Source organism: Citrus clementina, unplaced genomic scaffold (assembly GCF_000493195.1).
Source record: "Citrus clementina cultivar Clemenules unplaced genomic scaffold, Citrus_clementina_v1.0 scaffold_7, whole genome shotgun sequence".
Classification (NCBI taxonomy): Eukaryota; Viridiplantae; Streptophyta; class Magnoliopsida; order Sapindales; family Rutaceae; genus Citrus; species Citrus x clementina.
The window spans coordinates 16,338,483-16,349,660 of record NW_006262075.1 but is presented as its reverse complement, the minus strand read 5'-3'; the positions used below and the strand labels follow the sequence as shown (position 1 = coordinate 16,349,660).

The following is an 11,178-nucleotide window of genomic DNA, read 5'->3' as shown; positions in this document are numbered from 1 at the left end:
TCCTTTGGGATTCACTTGGAATTTTCCAAATTTTCTTTTAATTTAACCATTTTTCCAATAAAGGGTAATTAACTATTTTTGAGTCACGTCATTTAAAAAAACAACTAATAAACTGTATTTTTAACAAAATTATAATTCAAAAATCTTTGTCAAAGTTGATTCACAGAGTCATTTCATCGAACATCTTTGCATTTCCATCAAACACCTGCTTCTTTTCCTATTTGCGTGACATCCTTTATACCCGTCCATAAACTTTACTATGCCTAATGTGAAATGTATGGATAACCGCATATTCTTTATACCACTCCACAAATGTTCATTTTAACCTAGCCAGAAGAATTATGCCTTACAGAATCAAACCTGTACCCCTTTACATAAGCCTTGGACAATAAGGCTTATATAGATTAACAAAAACTATTAGTATGTTACATGTTTCGAGCATATACCGAGAACACTGGACAACAAAGTGTAATTTGTAATCATATAATTTTTTTTTTCAAAAAAGGTGGCTGCAGTATATTTGTGGATGCCTGGCCTGGTGTTTAAAATGATTTAGAGCCACAAAAGTTTTTGACTGAACAAAAAATGAACTAGATATAATTTAGGAAAAATGACAAACACACCCCCAACGTTTAGGTAAAGGGACAAAAATTCTCCTAACGTTTTAAAAAAAACATTTACACCCCAATTTATTATAATTTTACTATTATACTCTTCTAGCATATAAAAAAAACTATTAGATTATCCAATTTGTCTATTTATTGTTAATAAAATTATAAATATACCCTCATGGCCTCATTCTTCTATTTAAATTTTTATCAATAACCAATTTTCAAAAAAGACATTTACACACTTAAAAAAATTGTCAATAAATTATAATTTTAAAAATAAAATTGGTTATTAATACCATAATAAATAACATAGAAAATTAGTTATAAATATACAAGTTTAAATGATTGATATGTGGAGAATTGTTAAATATACAAGTTTAAATTTTAAATAAAATTGGTTATTAATAACCAATTTTATTTTTAAAATTATAATTATTTACAATTTTTTTAGGTGTATAATTTTTTTTAAATTGGTTATTGATAAAAATTTAAATAGAGGAATTGGGCAATGAGGGTATATTTATAATTTTTTTATAATATCCAACTTGTCTATTTATAATTTTATTAACAATATATAGACAAATTGGATAATTTAATAATTTTTTTATATGCTAGAAGGGTATAATGGTAAAATTATAATAAATTGGGGTGTAAATATTTTTTTTTAAATATTAGGGGTTTTTTTGTCCCTTTACCTAAACATTGGGGGTGTGTTTGTCCTTTCCCCTATAATTAATCTCGGAAGTGGTCACTGAACTTCATGTAAAAAGAAAAGAAAAGAAAAAAGGATAATAGCTAAGCAATAAATCTACAAGTCATCTCAATCGTACGTGCAACTCTATAGCAGGAATCCTTTCCAGTGGGACGATTCTAAAACCAAGAATCCACTGCTGAAATTTTATTAACTGAAAATAGGGAACGATTGACGCACCAGACAACAAGAACAAGATGCAATTAAATCTAATGATAATTAAAAAAGAAAAAAGAAAAAGGAAATACATATTCAAACATATTAAAAAAAATGCTCCCTAAGTACGACCCCGGAAGAGAAAGGATTTTGGGTGGCTGGATCCTCCCATTGTAGCTCTTCCCACCATTCTTTCCTTCCCTCGATGACAACTCGACGTTCCTTAGGGCTGCTGGAATTGAGTGGGAGCTTCTTCAGCTCAGGGCAGTGAAGTACTTGAATTTTCTTCAGCTTTGGAAATGGCAGGGGATTCGGGTAAATGCTCTTCAAATTTCTTCCATACAGTATGCGTAGATATTCGAGTTGTGCGAAAAAGTTATGCTCTAATCCGATGATCTCTGAAATATCTCTCAATTTATCAACAATGATTATGTCTTCCACAGCATGACAAAAACTTATTTCTAGCTCCTTGAGGTTTTGGACAAAAACTAGCCACGTTAAGTCCTTCACTTTGCAACCGTTTACGCGAACTGTGTTGAGACTGCGGAAACCACTTCGAAAACGTTTCTTCACCTCTTCTGTGCTGTCAATCTTCATCTCTTCCAAATTAGTGTTTTCAAGTTCTAACTCCTAAAGATTCTCCATGTATGCTAGATCTAAGACATTGAACGGTGGACTTTCATATCGGTAAGCCCCTACAGATTGAGTGATGCTCACCAACTTTGGATATTTAAAAAACTTTTGGACAGCAAGTGAACTTCGGAAGGACCAGCTTAAAACATTTAAATGCTTCAAACCCAGCAATTCCTTCATCAAAGGTTCAGCATCGTCACATAGAACGTTACCTTCTTCTTCTATTACACCCCCAGAACCGCACTCAAGCAACCTGAGTGCCTCCAACTTTGAAAAACCAGATTTCAACTTATGTGGAATTATAGACAACTTATATGCATGGTCCAAGTTCAAATATCTCAACTTCTCCAACGCCTTCAGATCTTGCGGCAACCCAGTTATATTAGTCGATGATAGATCAAGATGATGTAATGAAACCAAATTTGCAATCCCTGAACGTAGTTTACTTAGGAAAAAATTTCTTCCTAGAGCTAATACTCTAAGAGAAGACATAGGTTGAAAGAAGCCATCAGTGATCTCCTCAATCCAATTTTCATACAGGAGTAAAGTTATGAGACGTGAACACGTGGGAATTTCCAATAGGCGTAATATTCTATTATCCATCAAAGATACCCGTTTGGCACCTTCCCATTCTTGAACTTTTGGTGCTTCGGTCAATTTAATTCCAGCGCGAACCAGAAAGCTCTCCTTCTCCTTCTCTACCGTGCACGCTATCCATAATAACATTTCACGAATCATATCGTGCATTTTTACATGATCATCGCCTTCTTCCTCCAATAAACATGCGTGAAGAAGATCATTAATAAATTCGCATCCATCATTAAAATCATCCACAAATCCTTCACTAATCCAATAATCAATCAATTCCCTTCTAGGAATTTCGTAGTCTTTAGGATATAAACAACAATAAAGGAGACAGGAACGAAGTTCATCCGTAGACAAACTATCATAGCTGAACTTCAAACGCGAAAACACCTTTTCATCCATACCTGTGAATTTAGATGCTGATATTCTCATTTTCTTAATTGCACGTTGCCAATCTCCAACTTTCGTTTGGCTTTTCATGGCTCGACCCACTGTTTTAAGCGCTAGCGGCAACCCACTACACTCTCTTGCCAAAGTTTCGGCTAGCTCTGGAATACTGGTATGACTGCCAAGAGTGGATCTATCGACCATTTCCTGAAATAATTTCCAGGCTTCATCATTTGCCAAACTATACACTTCCAACTTTTCAGCGTCCATTTGATCGCAAACATCAACTGAGCGAGTTGTCAAGACTATTTTGGACCCAGCATTTAGCATTTACAGAGGGACACCAATTCTTTTAAATCAATGCGCTCCCATATATCATCCAATAACAACACAAACTTCTTTCGGCTTAAAATGCTAGAGATGTCCGCAGCCTTGTCTTGAAGACTTTTTTCCTTCCATTTTTTGTCATCTGAAAAGCCAATCCTTTTTCGATGTCATCTTGAAGTGTTGACACAGCCGCCCAGATAACAACATCAAAATTATGCTGTTGATGGCAGAAGTTATTATTGACTTGTGTTAAAATGGTAGTTTTGCCGACTCCCCCTGTACCATACAAGCCAATAATTCTCCTGTTCTTTTCTTGATCAGTGATACATCTCCAAACTCGATAAAGTAATAATTCTTGACCAACAACCGTGTGATCAACAGGTAATTCAACTGCTGCACCATCTGGTGCCATCTCAACAACGACTTCCAATTTTTCTCCATCTTTCTTTAAATTGATCACTCGATCCGTCAACATTGATAAGAATATGTGTTAACTGTTTGGATTAGTTAAGTCAGTTATGGTGACGTGGCAGTTCAGTCAGCAAAGTAGTTGTTAGCTTGTTAAGTTTGTTATTCAGCTTCTCTGAAAGATGAAATACACGTGAAAATGATGTATGTGTTAAGTAGATTCTGGATAGCAATATATAAGCTTGTAATCTCATTATGTTATTGAATTGAATAAAATGAATTTTCTCAGCTAGATTTTCTCTCATTTTCACTCAGATTTTCTTTGTAAACAAACACTCTAAATCAATTGATCAAATTCTAATTTGGTATCAGAGCCTTGAATCACTTCTCGATCATGGCTTCTTTAAGTCTTAGTACAAATGTTTCTTCCGCAATCTCAATATTTACTTTCACCACACCAATCAAGCTTGACAGATCGAATTATACTTTATGGAAATCTTAGATCCTTTTAGCCATTCAAGCAAATGATCTGGAAGGCTTTCTTGATGGATCGCAAACTTGTCCAAACCAGCTGCTGACTGGTGAATCAACAAGCACAGATGCAGCAGTCATCTTAGAAAATCCTGCTTACACTACTTGGAAAAGGCAAGATCAGATGATTTTGAGTTGGCTTCTATCTTCAATCAGTGTAGAGATCTTAAGCATTGTGGTAAATTCTAAAACCTCTCGAGAACTTTGGATAAGTCTAGAGGAATAGTTTGGATTTGAAACAGCAGCTAAGAAAGTAAATTTAAAGATGTTGCTAAACAACCTTAAGACAGGATCCATGTCAATTACTGAATATTTTTGTAAACTGAGGTCAGTAATTGATGAATTAGTAATGGCTGGAAGTCCAATTAGTTCTCTTGACTTCATTACACATTTAATCTCAGCTCTAGGACAACCTTACTATCCTGTTGTGGTTTATATTGAGGCAAATGTTCTTAAAATGAGCATCAATAAGGCTTATTCTATGCTGTTATCTCATGAAGCTAGGCTTGAGAGTAATCATTCTAGTGTAGCTAAAGAAATTAAGTTGAATTTTAGTACTAATGTGGCTCAGACTGGTAATAATAAGAAGAAGTCAGGAAACAATGCTAATTGGAATACTAATAACCAGGGCAATTGGAATAGATATTTTGTGAATAGAAATGGAAATGGTAATTTCAACAACAAAGGAGGTTATAGATATGGCAGAGGTGGCTTTATGGATCAAAATTCAAGGAGAGGCTGGTTTGGAAATCAAGGAAGAGGTTTAAACTCTGGTGGTTTTAATGGAAATACTGGTAGATTTATTGGAAATGGTAGTTTTAATGGTGGAAATCCAAGATCCTCTAGTGGTTTTGGTAGAGGAGGTGGTAGAGGAAACATTACCTGCCAAATATGTTTTAAACCAAACCATTCAACTGCTGATTGTAGAAACAGATTTAACAGAAATTTTGTTCCAAATTCTCCAATGCAGAATTAAGGGCCAAGAATAGCTTATATGGCTACCTCAGAAGGAGCTGCTGATCAGTGGTGATATCTGGACAGTGGAGCCACTCATCATCTCACCAACAATGTGCAAAATCTGGTTGAAGGTAGTCCTTAAAATGGCACTCAACTATTGTTTGTTGGAAATGGTCAAGGTCTCACTATCACACATATTGGCTGCACTTATCTTTCTACTTCTTTTGGCATATGTTTATCATTAACCAATACTTTATGTGTTCCTAAAATAACCAAAAACCTCATCAGTATATCTAAACTTCTTTTGGATAATAACATAATCATTGAATTTTGTTCCACCATGTGCTTTATTAAGGACAAGAAGGAGGGAACTTTGCTGGCACAGGGGATTGTTGAAGGTGGTCTTTACAAGCTACTGTCACTTGATGTCTTCTCTCCTCACTCTGCAGATTGCAATTCAAATCTTTTTAAACCAAGTTCCATGTTGTCATTTTGTTTTGATAATAAAGTTGTAAACTCTCTACCAGAGTCAAATAATCATGTGTCAAAGTTGAACAATGTAAATACTTCTGAAACTTTTGCATGTTCTGTTTCTAGAAATTCATCTAGAACTGGAAAGATATCAGTTCAGTTGTTACATAATAGATATGGTCATCCCAATAAACATGCTTTGCAAACAATTATTAAAAGCCTTCCCACACATTGTCATTCAAACCAATTCATTAGTTTCTGTGATGCTTGTCAATATTGCAAAATGCATTAGCTTCATTTTTCTGTTACTACTACTAAAACAAAAGCACCACTTGAGCTTCTATATACAGATTTATGGGGACCAACTCCTGAATATTCAATGAATGGATACAGATATTATATCTCCTTTGTGGATGATTTCACACGATATTCTTGGATTTTTCCTCTCACACCAAAGTCGAAAGCCTTAGAAACCTTCAAATACATCAAACTTCTTATTGAAAAACAGTTTTTTTTTGTCTATCAAAACACTGTAGTCAGATATGAGGGGTGAGTTTATAGCCTTTAAAACATTTCTTCAGCAAGAGGGTATTTGTTTTATGTATAGTTGTCCATACTCACACCATCAAAATGGTGTTGTTGAGAGGAAACACATGCACATTATTGAAACAGGTTTAACACTTCTAGCCCAATCACAGTTACCTCTTTCTTTTTGGTGGGAATCCTTTCATACTGCCTCTTTCCTCATCAACAGGATGCCCACATCAGTTCTAAATAATCTATCTCCATTTCAGAAATTACACAATCAACTACCTAACTATCAGTTTCCCAAAGTTTTTGGTTGCTCCTGTTTTCCATTACTTAGACCTTATAACCAGCATAAACTTAACTTTCGCACTCAAAAATGCATTTTCATTAGTTACAGTCCACTTCATGAGGGTTATAAGTGTTTAAATTCCTCTGGTAAAGTGTTTGTTGCTCGGCATGTTGTCTTCAATGAAACTGATTTTCCTTAAAAAGAATTGTTTCTCAAACACTCTACCTCAAAAGTCTCAAATGTTGATGTCTTATCTTTACCAGTACAATTCTCTTTCCTTCAAAGTTCTGCTCAGGTTGACAGTAGCAATGTAGAGTCATCATCTCATAATTTTCATCCAGCAATGTCTCCTCCATCAAGTTCTAATTCAGCACAGACTTCTCCTTCTTCTTTTTCTCATCCTTCAGCTGAACCAACTCACTCATCTTCATTACCATCTCACCCAATGATTATTAGAGCTAAAGCTGGTATTTTCAAACCCAAATCATAACTAGCAGCTACTGAAAATCTTGAGCCAACCAGTGTGAAAAGTGCCTTGCATGATCCCAAGTGGTTTCATGCTATGAAGGAGGAATTTGATGCTCTGCAAAGAAACCAAACCTGGACTTTAGTACCCTCTGAAAGTGCTGTTAAAATAGTTGGCAATAAGTGGGTATATAGGGTGAAGTATAACCCTAATGGCAGCATTTCCAAGTACAAAGCTAGGTTGGTTGCCAAAGGTTACCATCAAACTCAAGGGGTGGATTTCTTTGAGACCTTCAGCCCAGTTGTGAAACCTTGCACAGTCAGAGTTGTACTAAGTCTAGCAATGATGCATCATTGGCAGATTAGACAGCTGGATGTTAATAATGCGTTTCTAAATGGTATGCTTGAAGAAGATGTGTTCATGCATTAGCCATAAGGTTTTATAGACTCTGCACATCTATCTTATGTTTGCAAATTAAACAAAGCTTTATATGGTCTCAAACAAGTTCCTAGAGTTTGGTATGAGAGGTTAAAAGGTTCCTTACTCAATAAAGGATTTCAATCTTCAAAATCTAATACATTTATATTTATTCAACATATTGGCCATGATATTGTACTCATTCTTATATATGTTGATGACATTTTAGTTACTAGTTCTAATTCTCAACATATTGAGGCTGTAATTCAATATCTTCTTTCAGAATTTGCACTCAAAGATCTGGGAGAATTTAACTACTTTCTTGGTATTGAAGTGACACCCTCTGTTCAGGGATTGCATTTATCTTAGACCAAATACATTGGTGATATCTTTAGAAAAGAAAATATACTTGATAGCAAAGGTTTGAACACTCCTATGAGTCCAGGTGATAAGCTTAAAAAGGACAGTGGTGCAGCTTTTGATAATCCCTCATTGTACAAAAGTATTGTGGGCTCACTTCAATATGTGTTGCTAACATGACCTGACATAGCTTATCCTGTAAACAAACTCAGTTAGTTCCTAGCTCATCCAATCATTGCACACTAGCAAGCTTGTAAAAGGGTTCTTCGATATCTACAAGCTACTTCACACTTTGGGATTCAATTCTTCAATTCAGGCTCTGTGACTTTAACAGCATTTTCTGATGCTGATTGGGCAGCTGATCCAGATGATTGAAAGTCTACTAGAGGGTATTGTGTATTCTTAGGAAACAACATTATTTCTTGGTCTTCTAAGAAACAAACTATTGTTTCTCGTTCCTCAGCAGAGTCTGAATATCGAGCTCTTGCTTCGACAACCTCTGAAATTCTTTGGCTTACTTATTTGCTTCAAGAACTGAGAATTCAGCCAACTTAAAGTCCTGTTTTGTATTGTGATAATCAGAGTGCTGAGGCATTAGCTAGCAATCCAAAGTATCACTCTCGTACAAAGCACATTGAGTTGGATCTTTATTTTATTAGAGAGCATATTGCACAGAAACAACTCACTATCAGTCATGTTTCCAATTCAGAACAACTTACAGACATCCTCACCAAGCCCCTCTCTTTTGATCAGTTTGCTTATTTTCGTACCAAGCTTAATGTTCTCCCTCGAACTTAAGCTTGAGGGGGGATGATAAGAATATGTGTTAATTGTTTGGATTAGTTAAGTTAGTTATGGTGACGTGGCAGTCCAGTCAGCAAAGTAGTTGTTAGCTTGTTAAGTTTGTTATTTAGCTTCTCTGAAAGATGAAATACACGTGAAAATGATGTATGTGTTGAGTAGATTCTGGATAGCAGTATATAAGCTTGTAATCTCATTATTTTATTGAATTGAATAAAATGAATTTTCTCAGCTAGATTTTCTCTCATTTTCACTCAGATTTTCTCTGTAAACAAACATTGTAAATCAGTTGATCAAATTCTAATTAACATGACCACTTTTCTGCCGAAATCGTAGCTTGAAGCCAAGTTTACGGAACAGAGGCCTCCAAGACACAATCTGTCCATTTCTTGAGCTCTAACTTGTCACAGCTCCGTAAATTCATTTTCCAGGTTTTGCACATCTTCAAGCCACCCTGCGACGTGGTTCGTTCGTCTGGTTCGAGGTGGTTTTTCTTCAACCTCAATCTTCTTCATCAGATCGTCCCTTGTTCGAGTCAATTCGTGCAATTCAATCTCCAAGACCTGAAGTTTTTTTTCGAGACCCTATACTTATTTTGCTTGTTAACCAACGTAGTTTAAAGTTCGATCAAATAAGTCTGTTGGTAAGAAGGTTGAGATTAAGTTACCCATTCTCGTTAACGAAAAGAGGAAGAGAAACAAGGAATACAATGGAAAGAATTAAGCTAATTTGGTGAGGGTTATATTTAGAGAAGCACAATACTGAAATAAAAGTATGCTACGTATGTTGCTTGATTCATTTTTTAAATAGAGAAGTGCTTGCTACAGTTGTTATGGGCGACTGTTTCAGTCTCGCCACGTGTACATTATTTGATTTTTGTATAATTTTGAATTAATAATCAATTATGGGTAACTTTTAATTTTATTTTAATATTATTATCTTTATGCTGAGTGAATTTACCTTAATATCCTTATTCTCTCTCCAAATTTGTTTGCCTTTTTTCTAGGGGTGGCAATTTGCGGGCCTGGGCCGGGCTTTTTAAAGCCCAGGCCCAAGCCCACATCATTCAAACGAAGTCTAGGCCCTTCAAAAGCCCACCCAACTTGGACGGGACGAACTTGGGCCGGGCCTAGACGGGCCTGGGCCGGGCTTGGGCTTTTTAAATTAATTATAAAATATTTTTTAAATTAAGAAAAAATATTTAAATTAAAGATAATAATCTAATATATAAATAGAATAATGGTCAAATACATGAAATATTAGTAATACAACCTAATAAAATAATAAATACTAATATAAAAAATTAAACTAATTTAATATTTTCAATATTTTCTTTTTTATTTAAATTAAATTTATTTTTTATTCATAAATTTAAAAAGCCTGGGCCAAGCCCGGGCTTTTTTGCTAAGCCCTTGTCTAAGCCCAACATATACGGGCTTTGTAATTTTTAGGCCCATATCCAAGCCCACCCGTGCGGGCAGGGCTTTAGGCCCGTGGGCCTGGGCCGGGCCAAGCCCAGGCTTTTTTGCCACCCCTACTTTTTTCCCTCCTGCCCACTCAAACTTCTTCTTCAATTTCTTTGTCAACTTCTTTTCTGGTAAGGATGGTGATGGATGATTTTAGTATAGGATTTTGCATTAGGCTCACTGGAAATTCAATCTCCAAATGGGTCAATTGCCTTTTTTTTTAAAAATAAAATTTAAAAAAATATTTTGTTTTAAAAAATAGATAACATATTTATCTTAATCATGTAGATACAACAATTTACCCCCAGAAAATACCATGTCCGTATTTTTTTTTTCAATCTTTCAAAAATTAAAAAGGAAAGAAAAGATTGATGAAAAAATTGAAGTAGTTGCAGTGGGTAAGAGAAAAAAAAAAAGAAAAACACTTGGAGAGAGGCAAAGGTTGAGGATATTAAAGTAAATTACTCAATATAAAAATAATAATATTAAAATAAAATTAAATGTTATTAATATTTTATTATTTAATTTAAAATTACACATAAATCAAAATAATAGAACACGTGGTAAGAGGGTAACATGGCGACCCGCGACTGGTGTATCTTTCCATAGCACTCCTCTTTTAAATATTAAGAATATAATAATACGTTTACACGTGATATAAAATTTATTTTTCAACCATATAAGGACATAATTAATATTAAACTTTAAAATATTATTTAAAATAAAAATTTTGCATCTTAACTTTGGATAAAAAATTAAAATACTGAATCCATGATTACTAAGTAAAAAATAAAAATAAAAACACAAAATAAATTTTATTATTAATTTTTTACTTAATAAAAAATAAACTCAACGCTCAATTCTAATCCCTTAAATTTACAAGTGTTATCATAATGATGTGAAGAATAATCTTTTTGGTGAAAACAACAGTGTAGAGCCAATTAATTAATGTTGAAACAAAATCATCTTTTGACCAAAATACTAACCTACCAAATAATAAAAAGTTAAAAAAAATAATTATTGTTTATTGTTAT

The 11,178-nt window shown here is 34.3% G+C and overlaps 1 protein-coding gene and 1 pseudogene across 1 annotated transcript; one reads left to right on the top strand and one right to left on the bottom strand.

The window, feature by feature from the left end:
• Positions 1-1,623: 1,623 nt before the first annotated feature.
• LOC18036935 lies at positions 1,624-3,925 on the bottom strand (annotated as a pseudogene).
• Positions 3,926-7,196: 3,271 nt separating this feature from the next.
• LOC112096982 (uncharacterized mitochondrial protein AtMg00820-like) lies at positions 7,197-8,252 on the top strand. The gene is made up of 2 exons (XM_024181238.1): positions 7,197-7,497; positions 8,194-8,252. Exons 1-2 carry the CDS (start codon positions 7,197-7,199, stop codon positions 8,250-8,252), a joined length of 360 nt encoding a protein of 119 aa, XP_024037006.1.
• The last annotated feature ends 2,926 nt before the right edge of the window (positions 8,253-11,178 follow it).

Coding starts and splice junctions, on each gene's coding strand:
- LOC112096982 (XM_024181238.1), top strand. CDS start 7,197: ATGAAGGAGGAATTTGATGCTCTGCAAAGAAACCAAACCTGGACTTTA. Junction 7,498..8,193: donor TAATAATGCGTTTCTAAATG/GTATGCTTGAAG, acceptor TCTTCAATTCAG/GCTCTGTGACTTTAACAGCA.